Source organism: Macaca nemestrina, chromosome 6 (genome assembly GCF_043159975.1).
Source record: "Macaca nemestrina isolate mMacNem1 chromosome 6, mMacNem.hap1, whole genome shotgun sequence".
Classification (NCBI taxonomy): Eukaryota; Metazoa; Chordata; class Mammalia; order Primates; family Cercopithecidae; genus Macaca; species Macaca nemestrina.
Genome location: NC_092130.1, coordinates 105,580,004 through 105,601,706, shown reverse-complemented (window position 1 = coordinate 105,601,706; position 21,703 = coordinate 105,580,004). Strand labels below are relative to the sequence as shown.

The following is a 21,703-nucleotide window of genomic DNA, read 5'->3' as shown; positions in this document are numbered from 1 at the left end:
CTCCTATAGCTTTGCAGAGTTCAGCCCCTGAGGCTGCTGTCACAGGCTGGAGTTGATTGCCTGTGGCTTTTCCAGGTGCAGGGTACAAGCTGCTAGTGGCTCCACCATTCTGGAGTCTGGAGAACAGTAGCCCTCTTCTCACAGCTCCACTAGGCAGTGCCCCAGTAGGGACTCTGCATGGGGCCTTTAACCCCACATTTCCCCTCCACACTGCCCTAGTAGAGGCTCTCTGTGAGGGCTCTGCCCCTGCAGCAAGCTTCTGTTTGGACACCCAGGCTTTTCCATACATCCTCTGAAATCCAGGCAGAGGCTACCAAGAATCCACCATTTTTGCATTCTGTGCGCCTGCAGGCTTACCACCTAATGGAAGCTGTGAAGGCTGTGGCTTCTGCCCTCCAAAGTAACAGCCCAAGCTATACCTGGGCCCCTTTGAGCCCCTGCTGGAGTTGGAGCCATCTGGATGCAGTGTTCTGAGGGTGCACACAGGGCCCAGCTCAGGAAAACATTCAGTCTTCCTAGGCCTCAGGGCCTATGATAGGAGGGGCTGCCCCACAGGTCTCTGAAATGCCTTTGAGGCCTTTGCCCCATTGTCTTGGATATTACCACTTGGATCCCTTTCCGTTATGCAAATATCAACAAGTGGTTGCTCCACAGCCTGCTTGAATTCCTTGATGAGAAAGTGTTTTCTATTTTTTTACCACATGGCTAAGCTGCAAATTTTCCAAACTTTTAGGCTCTGCTTCCTGTTTAAATGTAAGTTCCAACTTTAAGTCATTCATTTGCTCCCACATCTCAGCACAGGCTGTTAGAAGCAACAGGCCACATCTTGAAGGCTTTGCTGCTTAGAAATTTCTTCTGCCAGATACCCTAGGTCATAATTTTTAAGTTCAAACTTCCACAGATCCCTAGGGCACAAACAGAATGCAGCCAAGTTATTTGCTAAGGCATAACATGTGACTTTTGTTCCAGTTCCCAATAAATTACTTGTTTCCTTTTGAGACCTTGTCAGCCTGGACTTCACTGTCCATATCACCATCAGCATTTTGGTCACAACCATTTAACCAGTCTCTTAAGAAATTCCAAACTTGGCCAGGCGCGGTGGCTCATGGTTGTAATCCCAGCACTTTGGGAGACCGAAGGAGGTGGATCACGAGGTCAGGAGATCGAGACCATCCTGGCTTAACATGGTGAAATCCCGTCTCTACTAAAACTACAAAAAATTTTAAAAAATTGGTGTTGGGTGCCTGTAGTCCCAGCTACTTGGGAGGCTGAGACAGGAGGATGGCATGTACACAGGAGGTGGAGCTTGCAGTGAGCCAAGATGGCGCCACTGCACTCCAGCCTGGGCGACAGAGAAAAAAAAGAAGTTCCAAACTTGCCGGGAGTGGTGGCTCACGCCTGTAAACTTAAGAGTCAGGCCTCTGAGCCCAAGTCAAGCCATTGCATTCCCTGTGACTTGCACATATACTCCCAGATGGCCTTAAGTAACTAAAGAATCACAAAAGAAGTGCAAATGCCCGCCGGGCGCGGTGGCTCAAGCCTGTAATCCCAGCACTTTGGGAGGCCGAGACGGGCGGATCACGAGGTCAGGAGATGGAGACCATCCTGGCTAACACGGTGAAACCCCGTCTCTACTAAAAAATACAAAAAAAAAAACTAGCCGGGCGAGGTGGCGGGCGCCTGTAGTCCCGGCTACTCGGGAGGCTGAGGCAGGAGAATGGCGGGAACCCGGGGGGCGGAGCTTGCAGTGAGCTGAGATCCAGCCACAGCACTCCAGCCTGGGTGACAGAGCGAGACTCCGTCTCAAAAAAAAAAAAAAAAAAAAAAAAAAAAGAGAAGTGCAAATGCCCTGCCCCACCTTAACTGATGACATTCCACCACAAAAGAAGTGAAAATGACCGGTCCTTGCCTTAAGGGATGATATTGTCTTGTGGGATTCCTTTTCCTGACTCATCCTGGCTCAAAATGCTCCCCCACTGAGCACCTTGTAACCCCCACTCCTGCCCACCAGAGAACAACCTCCCTTTGACTGTAATTTTCCTTTACCTACCCAAATCCTATAAAACGGTCCCACCCTTATCTCCCTTCACTGACTCTCTTCGGACTCAGCTCGCCTGCACCCAGGTGAAATAAACAGCCATGTTGCTCACACAAAGCCTATTTGGTGGTCTCTTCACACAGACGTGCATGACACTTAGCACTTTGGGAGGTCGAGGTGGGTGAATCACTGAGGTTAGGAGTTCAAGACCAGCCTGGCCAACATGGTGAAACTCCATCCCTACTAAAAATACAAAAATATTAGCCAGGCGTGGTGGCACATGCCTGTAACCCCAGCTACATGGGAGGCTGAGGCAGGAGAATCGCTTGAACCTGGGAGGCAGAGGTTGCAGTGAGCCAAGATCACACCACTGCACTCCAGCCTGGGTGACAGAGCAAGACTCCACCTCAAAAAAAAAAAAAAAAAAAGTTCCAAACTTACCCTCATTTTCCTGTCTTTTTCTGAGCCCTGCAAACTCTTCCAACCACTACTCACTACCCAGTTCCAAAGCTGCTTCCACATTTTTAGGTATCTTTATAGCAATGCCCAACTTCTTGGTACCAGTTTTCTGTATTAGGGCATTCTTATACTGCTATAAATACCTCAAACTGGATAATTTACAAAGAGGTTTAATTGCCTCATGGTTCTGCAGGCTTTACAGGAAGCATGGTGCTGCCATCTGCTTGGCTTCTAGGGAGACCTCAGGAAGCTTACAGTCATCGTGGAAGGTGAAGGGGTAGCAGACACATCACATGGTAAAAGCAGGGGTAAGTGAGAGAGCTAAACTCCTGCTTTTTGGTCACATATATATCCTAACCTGCTCCAACTCCCTAAATCCTTCCACTGTGTCCACATGGGTAGAATCTCCTATATCCACAACTTATGTCAACATTCCTTCTACCTTCTTGATCTAACTCCTTATTCTCAGGCTTTTTTTTTTTTAACCATGACCCACGATTAATAAATTTTCCATCAAAACGCCATACGCACATACATGCACACACATATGCGTATACACAACTGAAGTTCCACAAAACAAATCTTACTAAAATAAAGCTATATCCGATGATTTTATTAACATCCAAATAAATGAAAATTCAGAAATACAAAGTTCCATGAAAGAGTTGTTTACATGCACTGTCAACTGTTCGCGTATTCTTATGTTCTCTCCCTCCGGGATTTTACCTCCTCCATTCCACCAAAACAGCTCTTATGAGGGTCACCAATGAGCTCCACACTGCTAAATTCGTGAATACTTCTCAGTCCTCACTTTAGTTGACCCGTTAATAGCATTTGACCTATTGGTTTTCATATGGCCCATCATCCCCTCTTCCTCAAAACACTGCCTTCATTTGGCTTCCAGAGCATCCCTCTTGATTTTCCTAACTCACTGAGAGCTCCTTCTTAGTCTCCTGCACTGTTTCTCTTCATATCTGATGTCTAACCACTGAGAGAACCCCAGAGTTCTCCTCTGACGTCTTCTCTATTTGATTGCACTTCCTCAGCTATCTCCTGTAGTTGAATAGCTTTAAATTCTGTATCTATACTAACTTCTACATTTCCACCTCTAGCCCAGACCTCTCCTCTGAACCATATTTTTATTTTAATAATATAGATGGGGTCTCACTTTGTTGCCCAGTCTGGTCTTGAACTCTGGGCTCACATGATTCTCCTGCCTTGGCCTCCCCAAGTACTGAGATTACAGGCATGAGGCACTGCACCTGGCCTGGACTCTATTCACATCCAACTTCTATTAACGGGCATCTCAATTTTCACATGTTCAAAACCCAACTTCTTTCCTGCCACAAAAGTACTCCTTATGTAGACCTCCATCTCATTAAATTCTGACTTTATTTTTCCAGATGCATAAGCCAAAAATCTTGGAGTTATACTTGACACTCCTCTTTCATACACCACATGTAATCAATCTACTGGAAAATCCTGGTGGCTCCACTTGGAAAATATACTCAGATCCAACCACTGCTACCCACACTGGCTCTAACTAGTCAGCCTGCTTCCTCCAATGAAACCTATAGTGTATTTTCAACACAGCAATCAGAAGTCTCTTTGTGTAAGTCAGATCATGCTGTAACTTGGGTTCAAAACCTTTCAACAATGGACTCCCAACTTAAAGTAAATGCTGAAGACCTTACTGTCGCTGACATATGGCCTGATCCTTGACTGCCTCTCTTAGCTCCATCTCTTTAATCTCTCCTCCTTACTTCCACTCCAGCCACGATTAACTCCTTGTTGTCCCCCAAACATGTTAAATACACTTGTGTCTTAGGGCCTTTGTACTTGTTATCTCCCTCGCCTGGGATACTCTCCCTCTAGTTGTACCTAGAACAGCTGAATCATCGCATAATTGCTAAAAGGACAAGTGACAATGTGACAATGTTCTTTCATCTTTTATTCCTGTACACCAGAATTTACTTGAAAAAGTTTGTAAGGGGACAAGTATGGAAGACAGATATGTATACAAGGTAACAGGAAGGTAAAGATTATTTGAAAAATGAAAACCAATCCACTGAAAGTCATTCTAACTGGTATTTATAAATGTAAAAACAAAAATGTTTTGCTGTTACATAACAAAGAATATAGCCATCATCTATCACTTCAACAAAACTATAAGCCCTTAAGTTTTCAAAAGTATTGCAGTTTGGACAGGTGTCATGGCTCATCCCTGCAATTCCCAGCACTTTGGAAGGCAGGAAGATCACTTGAGGCCAGGTGTTCAAGGCCATCCTGGGCAACACAGTGAGACCCTATTCCTACAAAAAGTAAAAATAAATTAAAAAACAAAAAGTATTGCATTTTGACCAAGTGAGTTCATGAAGAATAAAAATAATAAGGTAGAACATGGTAGAGATGCATGAAATCCAAAATCAGTATTTATAAGGTAGGTATGTTCCAGATTCATGCATAACAAACAGTTGCTTTCAAAGGATGTAATGCCTTTTAGGTATACATAAACATTCAAAACAGGGAAAATATGGGAAAAAATTTGGGTCTCCTATATTTGGATTCTCATTAAAATTGGTAGCAAAGTTGATTTTCGCCATCCCTTTATTCTTCTGTAAATCATTTATAAAATGACTTGAGGTAGTTATGTTCTATAAAGTTGCCACAAGCACGCAAATTAGTGAATACTTAGCCATTGTTCCTAAGAGAAATACAGGGTTAGGTTCCTGTAAGCCTTTGGTCACATTTTCTTCAACTTATGAATACATAACCTTGTTTTATATCTGTTTCTGTTTAAAGACACATTACTTAATAAATATAGACCTGGCAGGGTGGCTCATACCTGTAATCCCAGCACTTTGGGATGCCAAGGTGGGCGGATCACTTGAGGTCAGGAGTTCAAGACCAGCCTGCCCAACATGGTAAAACCCACCTCTACTAAAAATACAAAAATTAAGCTGGGTGCAGTGGTGGGCGCCTATAATCCCAGCTACTGGGAAGGCTGAGGCAGGAGAATCGTTTGAACCTGGGAGGAGGAGGTTGCAGTGAGCCAAGATTATGCGACAGAACTCTAGCCTGGGCGACAGAGTGAGACTCCATCTCAAAAAATATAATAAATAAATAAATATTGATGACTCATCATCATCTAAGTCCCACTCAACAGTACTAAACTCATGACGAAACAAACGTTATCTAACATATGTATTCTCTAAGGCACCTCACAGCCCGCATGCGCCTCGGAATACCATACTATATAGCACTTCAGCACAATGCTTAGGAATCACTTTGAACAGTAAAATCCCAAACAGAAGGCACAAAAATGTGAAAAATGTAGAACTATATAAACTGCTTTTGAAAAGGACACTTGTTTATAGTAAGAAAGCTAAACAAAAAACATTGTTCAACCCCAGCTGGGAATATCTGGGTAAGGTTCTCAAATTTTTCACCTCTGTGTATGTCCATGAAAACCCATGAAACTGCCATGAGTATTGATGTTAGGTTACAAATAAATTTTAGCAAGTAGGTACCTTTACAAATACAGATTCCACAAATGATGAGAATTGACTGTAAATAAAATTTTATAAGCAAAAACTGTGAAAATAAAAACAAATACCTAAAATGGTAACAGGAAGACCATATAAACAACAAAAAATTAAAAGTTCTTAAACACACGAAAAGGTGCTGAACTCACAATAAGATAAAAATTTATAAATATGAGATAATCATTTTTATTCAATTGACAAAGATTCAAAGGTTTGATAAATTATTGGCTATTTTGTGGGAAACAAACTCTCCATGTTGGTATAAATATAAATTAATATAACCTCTACTGAGAACAATTTAGTAAACATTTATTAAAAATTTAAATGTAGGTCGGGTGCAGTGGCTCACGCCTGTAATCCCAGGACTTTGGGAGGCCAAGGCGAGCAGATCACAAGGTCAGGAGTTCGAGACCAGCCTGGCCAACATGGTGAAACCCTGTCTCTACCAAAAAAATACAAAAATTAGCCAGGCATGGTGGCGTGCGCCCGTAATCCTAGCCACTCAGGAGGCTGAGACAGGAGGACTGCTTGAACCCGGGAGGTGGAGGTTGTGGTGAGCTGAGATCACGCCATTGCACTCCAGCCTGGGCAACAGAGCAAGACTCCACCTCAAAAAAAAAAAAAAAATTTAAATGCAATATCCTCTTCAACACAGTAGTTCTAATTCTAGATACTTAATCCTAAAGATGCTGACTGTACTATTAAATAGCAAATGATTAGAAACAAACTGTCATCCACAAGAGCTCAATTCATTAAGCGTGGTACACACCTATCTATAAGAATATCCTATAAGTGCTTAAAAGAATAAGAGTTTTAAATACTGATATGGTGTGTTCTCTAAGATATATTGGCAGAAAAGCACTTATCTATTAAAGAACATTGTATGAATTACCTCTAAAGATAAAAAATTTTAAAAGTTCTAAAAGGGTAATGATGATACATCATGATACAATTTAATTAGTGGTTTTTTTTTTTTTTGAGACAGTCACTCAGTCACCCAGGCTGGAGTGTAGTGGTGTGATCTTGGCTCACTACAGCCTTCGCCTCCCGGGTTCAAGTGGTTCTCATGCCTCAGCCTCTCCAGTAGCTGGGATTACAGGCGTCCACCACCATGCTGAGCTAATTTTTTTTTTTTTTGTATTTTTAGTAGAGATGGGGTTTCCACCATGTTGGCCAGGTTGGTCTCGAACTCCTGACCTCAGGTGATCCACCCACCCTGGCCTCTCAAAGTGCTGGGATTACAGGTATGAGCCACTGCCTCTAGCCTTAATTACGTTTTAAAAAATTCACAATAAATGTACACACAAACATTTTAAAAATCACAAAAGGGTACACTGAAAAGTGTACAGAAGGGCTGGGCATGGTGATTCATGTCTGTAATCCCAGCACTTTGGGAGCCTGAGGTGGGAGAATGGCTTGAACCCAGGAATTCGAGACCAGCTTGGGCAACATAATGAGATCATGTTGCTACCAAAAAAAAAAAAAAAAAGTGTACAGAAGCAGAGTTGCTCGTTTTTTTGTTTGTTGCTTTTGGTTTTGTTTTTTTGAGACAGGGTCTCAGTCTGCTGCCCAGGCTGAAGTGCAATGGTGTGAACATGGCTCATTACATAGCCTTAACCTCCTGTACTCAAGTGATCCTTTTGCCTTATCCTCTCCAATAGCTGGGACTACAGGTATGCACCACCATGCCTTGCTAATTTTTTAATTTTTTGTAGAGTCAGGGGTCTTGCTTTGTTGCTTACACTGGTCTTGAACTCCTGGGCTCAAGTGATTCGCCCGTCTCAGCCTCCCAAAATGCTGGGATTACAGGTGTAAGCCACTGTGCCTGGCCCAGAGTTGTTCTCAGTAACTTTTTTTTTTTTTTGAGACGGAGTCTCGCTTTAGCCCAGGATTGAGCACAGTGGCGCGATCCTGGCTCACCACAACCTCCACCTCCCGGGTTCAAGCAATTCTCCTGCCTCAGCCTTCCGAGTAGCTGGGACTACAGGCACGTGCCACCATGCCCGGCTAATTTTTGTATTTTTAGTAGAGACGGGGTTTTACTATGTTGGCCAGGCTGGTCTGGAACTCCTGACCTCAGGTGATCTGCCCGCCTTGGCCTCCCAAAGTGCTGGCATTACAGGTGTGAGCCACCGCACCCAGCTGCTCTTAGTAACTTTTGGAATTTGATGTCTAAATTGAATCCATTATTTCAAACAACACAAGACTTAAGTTCATAAAAACATTTCTAAAAACTTAACTCTGGGTCAGGCGTAGTGGCTCACCCTTGTAATCCCAGCACTTCGGGAGGCTGAGGCGGGTGGATCACCTGAGGTCAGGAGTTCAAGACCAGCCTGGGCAACATGGCGAAACCCCGTCTCTACTAAAAATACAAAAATTAGCCAGGCTTAGTGGCACATGCCTGTAGTCCCAGCTGTTCGGGAGGCTGAGGCAGGAGAATTGCTTGAACCTGGGAGACAGAGGTTGTAGTGAGCCGAAATCATGCCAGTACACTCCAGCTTGGGCAAGAGTGAGACTGTATCGAAAAAACAAAAAAAAAGTTAACTCTGTAGTTTATTTCTGTTAATGGCAAACCTGCAGAAAAGCTAAACTTAGATGTCTCAAAGTAATCTCTGTCTGATCCCTTAATGAAGGATCTCTTCAAACACAGCAACTTGTGCCTGTCTTCTGAATGTAGGTACAGCTATGGCTGTAGAACAGACCATGTAATTTTCATCTAGATTCCTTACAACCACAAGGACAATTGTTACAGTTAAAGCCAGAGAACTAGCTCAGTTTTGACTTTATTACTAGGATAAGTCCAGTCAGGTAGTGTGGTGGCTTTGATGTTTTCTGTCTATATCTAAGGGGGAAGCCGCTTCATTATTCGATATTAAGATAAATAGGGCCTCGGTCAAACACCATTATGATTAACTCAACTTTCAAAGCCATTTACCTAATGTAGGATTTATTAAGTCTTCTTCAAAATTTGCAAGAATTACAACTAATGCCTAACCTGTCATGATGAATTAAAGACTGATCCAAAAATAACTGACATTTCTCTTCCATTTGCTCTCTTCTTTGACAATCCCACCAGTCTATGCTCTAAGTTCATCCTCGACTTCCAAAAACTGCCAGATATTGTAGACACCATGAAGAATAAGATGTAGTACCTTTCTTCTAATGAAAGAGGAAATACAGATATAAACAATATATAAACAATAAACATACTATGTGAAAAGCTATGTATAGAAATAGAAAAGCCAGGCGCGGTGGCTCATACCTGTAATCCCAGCATTTTGGGAGGCCGGGGTGGTCAGATCACTTGAGGTCAGGAGTTTGAAATCAGCGTCGCCAACATGGTGAAACTCCATCTGTACTAAAAATACAAAAATGAGCGGGATGTGGTGCCACATGCCTGTAATCCCAACTACTCACGTGGCTGAGGCACGAGAACCTCTTGAATCCGGGTAGCAGAGGTTGCAGTGAGCTGAGACTGCGCCACTGCACTCCAGCCTGCGCAGCAGAGTGAGACTCTGTCTCAAAAATAAACAAAAGTAAGAATATGTAAAGACATGAAAAATGTGACATTAAGTGGGAATACACATGCACATACACAAAACGCTATGGTGGCATCCATATCAAAATATGGGCCAAAGGGCAAAATAATATGCAAAAAACAAATACAATCACAGACACATAGCTAATTTTAAAAAAAATATTAAATATTTTTATTATATCCTTTTAAACATACAGAAGATAGAAAAAAACAGTACAATGAACAGCCATGTCCACCAGTTAGATTCTGTAACATTTTGCCACATATGCATCACATCACATTTTGTTAAACCATTTTAAACATTTTAAGACGTTCTAACACTTCATTCCTAAATGCTTAAGTATGCAAATTAAGACAGTCTTTTATAAACTACAACACCCTTCTCACAGCTCATAAAATTACCAATAATTATCCAGTATCATTCAAAATCTAATCCACATTCCAATTTTCTCAACTGCCTCACCACCGTGCTGGCCTCCCACCCCCACCCCAGTCTTTTACAGATGGTTTTTCAAAATAGGGCCCAATAAAATATTTCACATTGCATTTGGTTATTACATAACTTTTAATCTGGAAGAGTTACCCACTCCACTTCCTTTTTTCTTTCCCAACACTGGTATTTTGAAGAAATGAGGCCAGTTATCTTCTATAACGCTTCACATTCCAGATCTGTCTGATCGTTTCTTTAGTGGTATCATTTAGTGCTGCTCTATGCCAGCATTTCCTGCAAATGAGAAATTAGAACCAGAGGCTTGACGAATTCCAGTTAAACCATGTCCTCTGTGGACAGCAGTTAAACTTGACTAGAGCACTTCATATGTCAGAGTGTACAGTGCAGTATGCCTAGATTATCTCGTATCACAATAAAAAAACATGTCTGCTGGTCTGCCTACTAGTCATATAAAATGGCATCATATCCTAAAGCTCTTTATTGTGAAAGTATGTTTATTCCACACAACCAACCCGTTAAGTATTTGGTGCAATGATACTTTGACACCATGCGAATTCTAGTAGGGATGCGGATTAACCTTTTATCTAATAATTTTGGCATCAAAATTCTTTAATATTGATTGTTTTACATTAACCTTTCAACTTTTTAACATTTCAACTTTTTAAGTGTTCAAAAACATTTGTTTTCCACAAATCATAAAGTTTTACAAAAGTAAGATTCACTTTGATAATGTTGGTAGACTTACTCCTTAATTTAAGGAATGTGAGCACCTTCCTTCTTTCTGATTTTGTCTGAAACCCTGTAAGGAAAATAAAGGAAGTTAAAAAAAATAGCTATATAGATATAGATAGCTATATACAGATAGCTTTATATGGATGTTAATAAGCATTTTGTTTCACAAGACATTTTACTTATTTTATTCAATAAAATATGATCAGAAATTAAGTTGATAGTCTTTTAATCAACTTAAAAGTTTGAAAGTTATCCCAAAGAAAACAACTATTAGGCTGCAGTTAAGGTTTCCTTGCAGTGGCTCATGCCTACAATCCCATGACTTTGGGAGGCTGAGGTAGGGGGATCACTTGAGACCCAGAGCTTGACACCACCCTGGGCAACATAATGAGACCCTGTCTCTATAAAAAATTTAAAAAGTATGCTGGTGCAGTGGCTCAGGCTGGGTGCAGTGGCTCATGCCTATAATCCCAGCACTTTGGGAGGCCAAGACAGTTGGATCACCTGAGCTCAGGAGTTTAAGACCAGCCTGGCCAACACAGCAAAACCCCATCTCTACTGAATGTACAAACAATTAGCCAGGTGTGGTGGCAGGGACCTGTGATCCCAGCTACTTGGAAGGCTGAGGCAGGAGAATCGCTTGAACCCAGGAGGCGGAGGCTGCACTGAGCCGAGATCACACCACTGCACTCCAGTCTGGGTGACACAGCGAGACTGTGCCTCAAATAAATAAATAAATAAATGGCCAGGTGCAGTGGCATATCCCTGCAGTCCCAGCTACTCGGGAAGGTGAGGTGAGAGGACTGCTTGAGCCCTGGAGGCCAAGGCTGCAGTGAGCTGTGAATGTGCCCTTGCACTCCAGCATGAGCAACAGAGTGAGACCCTGTCTCTAAAAAATAAAATTTAAATTTCAAAAATTTAAAAACATTGCTGGGCACGGTGGTTCATGCTTGTAATCCCTGCACTTTGGGAGGCCAAGGTGGGCGGATCACCTGAGGTCAAAGTTTGAGACCAGCCTGACCAACATGGAGAAACCCCAACTCTACTAAAAATACAAAACTACGCCAGGCGCAGTGGCTCACACCTGTAATCCCAGCACTCTGGGAGGCCGAGGCAGGTGGATCACAAGGTCAGGAGATCTAGACCATCCTGGCTAACACAGTGAAACCCCATCTCTACTAAAAACACCATGGTGGCGGGCGCCTGTAGTCCCAGCTACTTGGGAGGCTGAGGCAGGAAAATGGTGTGAACCTGGGAGGCAGAGCTTACAGTGAGCCGAGATCCCGCCGCTGCACTCCAGCTTGGGGGACAGAGCGAGACTGCCTCTCAAAAAAAAAAAAAAAACAAAACAAAACAAAACAAAAAAAAACCACACAAACCTAGCTGGGCGTGGTGGTGCATGCCTGTAATTCCAGCTACTCAGGAGGCTGAGGCAGGAGAAATGCTTGAACCCAGGAGGCGGAGGTTGCAGTGAGCCGAGATCGCGCCATTGCACTCCAGGCTGGCGACAGGGCGAAACTCCATCTTAAAAATTTAATTAATTAATTTTAAAAAAGATTTTTCTTCCTTTTTTTTTTAAGATGAAGTTTTGCTCTTGTTGCCCAGGCTGGAGTGCAATGGTGTGATCTTGGCTCACCGCAACCTCCGCCTCCCGGTTTCAAGCAATTCTCCTGCCTCAGTCTCCCAAGTAGCTGGGATTACAGGCATGCACCACCACGCCCAGCTAATTTTGTATATTTTTTTAGTAGACACCGGGTTTCTCCATGTTGAGGCTAGTCTCTAACTCCTGACCTCAGGTGATTCGCCTGCCTCGGCCTCCCAAAGTGCTGGGATTACAGGCATGAGCCACCATGCCTGGCCTATACCTTATTTTCATCATATAAAATATATGACCTTAAATTACTTGTGTCATACTTATTAAAATGAGACCATTAAACACCAGTATTCACTAAAAAAAAAATTAAAGTCAAAAATTAATACTAAAACATTTGTTTTTCTTGTCAGATCTAGCCCAAATGTTCTCTTTTCTGGCTTCAATGCTTTCTATCTTTTCCTACACGTATACTAGCTTGCAGCAGCGGCTTCCCACTTCATTACTAATCTACACCTAAGAGACCATAAGATGTATTGAAAGATTTGTTACTAATGAGTATCAAAGTTATAACCTATTTTGTGTTATTTCAACAACATTACTCTTAGTCATTTGCATTCTGCTTAGGTTTCTAAGACAAAAAGATAGAGGTTAAGAGCTAGACTCAGAGCCTATCTCAACGACATGGCTTCAGTAGAACAAAGGTTAAGAATTGCTAGCTTAAGGCAATGACATATTAAAAACACTTAAGGCCAGGCGCAGTGGCTCACGCCTGTAATCCCAACACTTTGGGAGGCTGAGGCGGGCAAATCACGAGGTCAGGAGATTGAGACCATCCTGTCTAACACGTGAAACCCTGTCTCTACTAAAAATACAAAAAATTAGCCGTGCATGGTGGCACACACCTGTAGTTCCAGCTACTTGGGAGGCTGAGGCAGGAGAATCGCTTGAACCCGGGAGGCAGAGTTGCAGTGAGCTGAGATCACATCACTGCACTTCATTCAGTCTGGGTGACAGAGCAAGACTGTCTCAAAAAAAAAAAAAAAAGAAAACCACTTAGGCTGGGCCAGGGAATGGGAATGGCTGGCTCCCACCTATAACTGCACCATTCTGAAAGGCCAGGGTGGGAGGATCACTTGAGCCCGGGAGTTCAAGACCAGCCTGGGCAACACAGGGAGACCTCATCTCTATTAAAAATTTAAAAAATCAGCTGGGCGTTGTGGCTTGTGCCTGTAGTCCCACCTACTCAGGAGGCTGAGGTGGGAAGGTCACTTGAGCCCGGGAGATTGAGGCTACAGTGAGCCATGACTGTGCTACTGTACTTCAGCCTGGGAGACAGAGTAAGACCCTGATTCTACTTTTTAAAAATGTAAAGAAAAAAATTCCTTTCTCAAAACAACAACAAAAAAACACACTAAAGCTGTTGGAAAACCTAACCATCAGCAGTGGCTTGTTCTTTTTGTTTATTTAGAGACAGCATCTCTCTCTGTTGCCCAGGCTGGAGTGCAGTTCAGACAGAGTAGGGACAGGACTCAGTGTCTCCTTCCCCTACCCCGATCCCCCACCAAGGACCTCTACTGCAAGCTGGTGCAGGGGAGGCCCCATGGCCAGCGGAGACCCCAACCAAACCATTTGGATCATGCACCACAAATCTTACTCAAGGGGCCATACCTACTGATTATGATGCCTTGGAGCTAAAATAAGCAGCTCCCATCATAAATCTCACTCAAGGGAGTTAGCTCTATCTCCAGCATACACACAAGGCCAGAGAAGGACCAATCCTTAACTTAGCTTCATTATAATACTAAAAATCACACCTGGGGTGGAGATGTAACATGTTAATGCGACATGCCAGGCATGAAGAAGCATGTTATGAAACTGCACAGGTGCTAAAAGTTCCCTGCTTCTACATACGTAAAGTCACTCTTTTCCCACTGTAGCCTCTTAAAAACTGCCTTTCCAACTCCCTCTGGGGAGCCAGCCAGAAAACTCTCTCTCTCTTGTGCTGCCATCCCTATGCCTGGGCATATGGTCCAATAAAGCCTTATTTGGGAAAACTCCTTTGGCCTCACAATTTCTATTGCATTGAGAGCCGAAGAACCCATGGTCAGTAACACAATGGTGTATATCATAGCTCACTGCAGCCTTAAACTCTTGGGCTCATGCAATCCTCCTGCCTCAGCCTCCCAAATAGCTAGGATAACAGACGCATGCCACCGTGCCTAGCTAATTTTTAAAGAAAATGCTTGCAGACACAGGCTGTTACCATGTTGCCCAGGCAAGTCTCCAACTCCTGGCCTCAAGCAATCACCGCACCTCGGCCTCCCAAAGCACTGGGATTACAGGCCTAAGCCACTGTGCCCAGCTGGCTTATTTTTTTAAATGATAAAAATTTCCAAGAGACAAAAATGCAGGCTCAGGAAAGTGGAATTTCCTAACACTGCTGAAGTTCATATGTTTATATTTTAATTAATTAACTTTAATGAATGCATATATGCAAAAAATATTTCTTTTTTTTTTTTTTTTTTTTTTTTTGAGACGGAGTCTCACGCTGTTGCCCAGGCTGGAGTGCAGTGGCGCGATGTCGGCTCACTGCAAGCTCCGCCTCCTGGGTTCACGCCATTCTCCTGCCTCAGCCTCCTGAGTAGCTGGGACTACAGGCGCCCGCCACCGCGCCCGGCTAATTTTTTGTATTTTTAGTAGAGACGGGGTTTCACTGTGGTCTCGATCTCCTGACCTTGTGATCCGCCCGCCTCGGCCTCCCAAAGTGCTGGGATTACAGGCTTGAGCCACCGCGCCCGGCCGCAAAAAATATTTCTAAAAGTAAAGATCATTTCTCTAGGTAGCTAGAATTTGTGGCAAATATTCTGGAAAAGGCGCTGCCCAACAACTGCTGCTCAAACTCCAGTAAAAGAAACAGAAACATCTGGATGTTGTTGGTCAAGAGGCTCATGCTTGTAATCCCAGCACTTTGGGAGGCTGAGGTGGGTGGATCACTTGAGCTCAGGAGTTCAAGACCAGCCTGGGCAACATGGTGAAACCCCATCTCTACAAAAAAAAAAAAAAACACAAAAATTGTACGTGCGGTGGCTCACGCCCATAATCCCACCACTCTGGGAGGCCGAGGCAGGCAGATGACCTGAGATTGGGAGTTTGAGACCAGCCTAACCAACATGGAGAAACCCGGTCTCTACTAAAAATACAAAATTAGTCAGGCAAGATGGTGCAAGCCTGTACTCCCAGCTACTCGGGGGGCTGATGCAGGAGAATCGCTTGAACCCGGGAGGCGGAGGTTGCGGTGAGCTGAGATTGCGCCATTGCACTCCAGTCTTGGCAACAAGAGCGAAATTCCATTTCAAAAAAAAAAAAAAAAAAAAAATTAGCCAGGTGTGGCACATGCCTGTAGTCCCAGCTACTCAGAAGGCTGAGGTGAGAGGATTGCTTGAGCCTAGAAGGCGGAGGTTGCAGTGAGCCAAAATTATACCACTGCATTCCAGCCGGGATGACAGAGTGACACTGTTTCAAAAAAAAAAAAGGTCAGGCGCAGTGGCTCACGCCTGTATTCCCAGCACTTTGGGAGGCCAAGGGGGGCGATCATGAGGTCAAGAGATCGAGACCATCTGGCCAACATGGTGAAACCCCGACTCTACCAAAAATACAAAAATTAGCTGGGTGTGGTAGTGCATGCCTATAGTCCCAGCTACTTGGGAGGCTGAGGCAGGAGAATCGCTTGAACCCAGGAGGCAGAGATCGTGCCACTGCATTGCACTCCAGCCTGGCGACAGAGCAAGACTCTGTCTCAAAAAAAAAAAAGTCCCGACTTTTCAGTAAAAGTCAAAAGTCTACTGAAAAACCTACTAGGTTTTAATAACAGTTCTATCAAGTACCTGAAACAGGAATGTTTAAGTACAATTTAACTCTAATTTTTCATCCTTATCAACCTTCAAATCAACTATATTCTAACACATAAGTACATTCATATTTTTAAATTATTGCTAGAACCATCAATAATAAGATCCATAACTATCTAGAGCTATGGTAAAATAGGCATTTTCAAATTGTACTGGTGGCAATGCATATAGGAATAAGAATTTTGGAAAGCAAGTTGTCAGCGTGTATCAAAAGCTATTAAAATGTTTATACTTTTTCACCTGATAATGATACTTCTTAGTCATAAGGAAATAATCTACAAAAAAACTTTATATATAAAAATGGTTATCTCATTATCAGAGTTAAACCTTGTTAATGTTCAACATTTGGCAAAATACCAACTTATTCTGAACCAAATTTATTCTGAACCAGGCACTGTTCTAAAGGCCACAGATACAAGATACAAGGACTACAAGACAGACAAAGTCCCTGCTCTCACAGCACTTACATTCTACTAGACATAAACAGATAAAACAGGAAAGAAAAATTATATCAGGGAATGACAAATGCTACACAGAGAATCTAAGTGGGATAAAGTGACAGAGAATGAGGGGGTGTCACTTCCAGAATGAACAGGGAAGGTGAAATTTAAGATGATATCTGAATGGCAAGAAGCCAGACAAGTGAAATCTGAGGTAGGGTTTCCACATGAAAGAATATGAGTGCCAAGGCCCTGAAGAAGCTATAAACCTGGTATATAAGAGGAAGAAAAGAGGCCAGTGTTGCTGGAGCAGAGGAAGAGAGAGCATGAAATGAGATTTAGGCAAAGAAACTGGCAAGAAATACAACATGATATACTTTGCAAACCAGGGTAAAAGGTTTGGATTTTAACCCAAGTGTGACTGGAAGCTATTGGAGAGTCTTTTAAAGGAAGAGGTGGGATCTACTTTACATTTTTAAAATATTACTCTAGCTTCTGTATGAAAAATAAATTTAGCAGGGTGAGACATGAGATTTGGGAACTACTGCAGTAAGGTAAGAGATTATGATGATATCCTATTATCCAGAAAATACAAAGAGCTATTAACACTCAACAATAAAGACAAACCCAATTAAAAAAAAGCCAAAAGATTTGAAAAGATATTTCTCCAAAGAAGATATATAAATGACCAGCAGCATCTTATGAAAAGATGCAACATCATTCAGTCATTAGGAAATGCAAATTGAAGCCACAGTAAGGTACCATTTCTCACCCAACTAGGATGGCTATAATCAGAGACAACAATAACTGCTGAAGAGAATGTGGAGAAAGAAGAACCTTTATACACTGTTGGTGGGAATGTAAAATGGTACGGCCACTTCAGAAAACAGTTTCGAAGTTCCTCAAAGAGTTAAACACAGAGTTAGCCTAAGAGCCAACAGTTACACTCCTAGTTGTATACCCAAGAGAACTGAAAACACGCCCATACAAAATTTTGCAAACAAACATTCCTAACAGCATTATTCATAATAACCCAAAGAGGAAACAACCCAAACACCTTTCTGGATAAAATGTTCTATGTCCATATGATGAAATATTATTCAGCAACAAAAGATACGAAGTACTGATATATGGCTTCAATATGGATGAACCTTGAGAAACTTACGCTAAGAATCCAGGTATAAATGGCCACATATTGTAGAATTCCATTTATATAAAATGTCCAGAATAGGCAAATCCACAGAAAAGTAAATTAGTGGTTCTCAGGAGCTGGGACGACAGGATATTAAGGAGTGAATTCTAATGGGTATGGGGTTTCTTTTTGGGTAATGAAAATGTTCTGGGCTGGGCATGGTGGGGAAGTGGCCTTGCTGAGCCCGGGAGTTTGAGGCTACAGTGAGATATGATCATGCCACTGCATTCCAGTCTGTGTGACAGAGCAAGAGCCCATCTAAAAAAAAAAAAAAAAAAATTAGCCAGGTGTGGTGGCGGGTGCCTATAGTCCCACCTACTCAGGAGGCTTAGGCAGGAGAATGGGGTGAACCTGGTGGGGGGAGCTTGCAGTGAGCCAAGATCGCGCCACTGCACTCCAGCGTGGGTGACAGAACGAGACTCTGTCTCAAAAAACAAAACAAAACAAAACACCAAAAAACAAAAACAGCACAAACAAATGTTCATAGCAACATTATTCATTATAGCCCCAAAATAAAAACAACCTAAATGTCCATGAACTGATGAATGGATAAAATGTGATATAACCAAACAATGGAATATTCTGCAATAAGAAGGAATGCAGTACTGATGCATGCTACAGCATGGATGAATCTTGAAAATAGTAAGCTAAGTGAAAGAAGCCAGACACAAAAGACCACATATCGTATACTTCCATTTATATATAATATCGAAAATAGACAAATTCATAGAGACAGAAAGCGTACTGACTGCCTAGGGGTGGGGAAAATGAAGGTAACAGTTTCTTTTTGGGGTGATGAAAATGTTCTACAATTGTAGTGATGGTTGCATAACTGTGAAAACCAAAACCACTGACTTGTATATTTTCTTTTTTATTTTATTTTATTTTTTGAGACGGAGTCTCGCTCTGTCACCCAGGGTGGAGTGCAGTGGTGCAATCTCGGCTCACTGCAAGCTCCACCTCCTGGGTTCACACCATTCTCCTGCCTCAGCCTACCGAGTAGCTGGGACAAAAGGCGCCCGCCACCATGCCTGGCTAATTTTTTTTGGATATTTAGTAGAGATGATATTTTCACCATATTAGCCAGGATGGTCTTGATCTCCTGACCTCGTGATCTGCCTGCCTTGGCCCCCCAAAGTGCTGGGATTACAGGCGTGAGCCACTGCGCCTAGCCAACTTGCGTATTTTCAAAGGTAAACTGCACACCATGTGAATTATATCTCAAGAAAGCTATTTAGAACATAAATTATACCAGTACTTTATATTTACATTATATATTTTTTCTTCAACTATTTCATAATTTAAAAAACATAAAAGCTTAGAGTATTACAGTCATAACTGATCTCAAAACAAATTACAAGCTGTTTATTTGTTACTTTTTGGTCATTAAAATGAGGAATTCATGATACATACAAATATACCAAGGTTATACAACAACAACTGACGAGTGACTTTTTTTTTTCCCCAAAAATTCTCACTCTGTTGGCCAGGCTAGAATGCAGCGGTGTGATCTCGGCTCACTGCAACCTCTGCCTCCCAGGTTCAAGTGATTCTCCTGCCTCAGCCTCCCAGGTAGCTGGGATTATAGCTGCCCGCCACCACATTGAGCTAATTTTGTGTATTTAGTAGAGACAGGGTATCACCATGTTGTCCAGGCTGGTCTTGAACTCCTAACCTCAAGTGATCCACCTGCCTCGACCTCCCAAAGTACTAGGATTATAGGTGTGAGCCACTGTGCCAGGTCTTTTTCTTTTTTTGAGATAGAGTCTTACTCTGTCACCAAAGGTAGAGTGCAGTGGCACAATCTGAACTCACCGCAACCTCCGTCTCCCTGGTTCAAGCAATTTTCCTGCCACAGCCTCCCAAGTAGCTGGGATTACAGGCATGTGCCACCATGCCCAGCTAAATTTTTTTTGGTATTTTTAGTAGAAACGGGGTTTCATCATGCTGGCAGGCTGGTCTTGAACTCCTGATCTCAAGTGATCTGCCTGCCTCCGCCTCATAAAGTGTTGGGATCATAGACATGAGCCACTATGCCCAGCCTTAACTTTTAAATAAGAATATTAAAGGGGGCACACACAGATGATACATTTAAAAACGTACACCTTTAAGTCAGTTGTTTCTTCTATATTAATTTACTAAAAATTCAAGTGTCTATAATATCACATCATAATTTTAGCAGGGCACATGAGCTTCCTTCTAAAAATAATTTTAAATGTTTTGACTAAAATGCAATAGAACATGTCTGTAGGAGACTAATGTATAAAGTGACAAGTTTGAAGCCATACTCCCCAAAGTTCAATGTGGTACATATTACCCCAGATCTTTGTGCATAAGAAGAATTTAATTTTTCTTGGGAGGCCGAGGCAGGTGGATCACGAGGTCAGGAGATCGAGACCATCCTGGCTAACATGGTGAAACCCTGCCTCTACTAAAAAATACAAAAAATTAGCCGGGTGTGGTGGCAGGCACCTGTAGTCCCAGCTACCTGGGAGGCTGAGGCAGGAGACTGGCATGAACCCGGGAGGCAGAGCTTGCAGTGAGCCAAGATCGCACCACTGCACTCCAGCCTGGGCGACAGAGCAAGACTCTGTCTCAAAAAAAAAAAGAATTTCATTTTTCTTTTATGAAAAATTATCCCATCTTTTCCATTCCCGTACAATCAATTTCAAATCAAAGCAGATATTAAAACATTATTTACAAAAAGTGTAACTTCAATTCAAAAATGTATAATCAAAATAATCTAACAGCAGCATGAAAGCTTTTAAAAATTAACTACAATTATACTTAGGGACAATGCAAGAGTAATTTAAGCTTCAGACAGATAGTTGTACTTTATTATTTTTTTTTTAGTAATATAAAGAGAGAAGCAAGTAGTATTTTGTAAATTTATAAAACAAAGTCACATAACTACAAAAAAATTGTCAGGAAAAGATTCTGAGTGATTACTTACCATATAATAGCCAGTGTGATAGCCACTCATGTACCATGAAATTAACATACTTCCCAAAGCATCAGCATCATCAAGAGAATCTGGACATATGGGAGGTGGTGGGGGAATTATCTGGAGACAGAAAAAGATGTTACTTATATCCAGTAAACAAAAAAGTAAAGTCTGGAGATTTATATTATACAGTGAATGCTAGATATTAATTGTATGTTTGCTTAGATCATCTCCTACTTAAATTTCTTTTTTTCCCCTAAACAAAGACGAGGTCTTGCTATGCTGTCCCAACTGGTCTCAAACTCCTGAGCTCAAGTGATCCTCCTGCCTTGGCCTTCTAAAGTGCTGGGATTACAGGCATGAGCCACTGTACCTGGCCTTAAATTTCTTAATATAGCTAGCATTTGGAGAAAGCCAACTAATAACAACAAAATACCAACAAAATTAAATTTAACAAGGATCAAAAGACAGTGACATAAAAATTTAAACATTTTGATTTAGACTATATATCTGTTCCACTATGAAGCTATGAGTAAAAAAAAGTCAAGCATACTTTCATGCTTTTTCTTAATACACACACACACAGACACACACACGTGCGCGCGCACACACACAGCTCACATATCATTTCAAGGGCCATTTTAAGCAAACATCTTGGGTAGAACATCTGTCCTAACCCCATCCCAATACACAGTATGCCAAAAAGTATCTTTGTATCTATTGTTAATACCTAAAAATCTAACATTAGAAATCCAGTTTACAGCTGGGTGCGGTAGATCACGCCTGTAATCCCAGCACTTTGGGAGGCCAAGGTGGGTGGATCACCTAAGGTTAGGAGTTCAAGACCAGTCTGGCCAACATG

General features: G+C 42.2%; 1 protein-coding gene across 1 annotated transcript in view; it reads right to left on the bottom strand.

The window, feature by feature from the left end:
* Nucleotides 1-9,725: 9,725 nt before the first annotated feature.
* Nucleotides 9,726-21,703, bottom strand: part of LOC105475185 (survival of motor neuron 2, centromeric) — a 31,906-nt gene continuing 19,928 nt past the window's right edge. The window contains exons 7-9 of the mRNA XM_011730227.2: nt 20,851-20,961; nt 10,777-10,830; nt 9,726-10,304 (exon numbers count right to left, since the gene is read on the bottom strand). Of these exons, the coding sequence (XP_011728529.2) occupies nt 10,780-10,830; nt 20,851-20,961 (162 nt within the window). The 3' untranslated portion in view covers nt 9,726-10,304; nt 10,777-10,779. The remainder of the gene's footprint in view (nt 10,305-10,776; nt 10,831-20,850; nt 20,962-21,703) is intronic.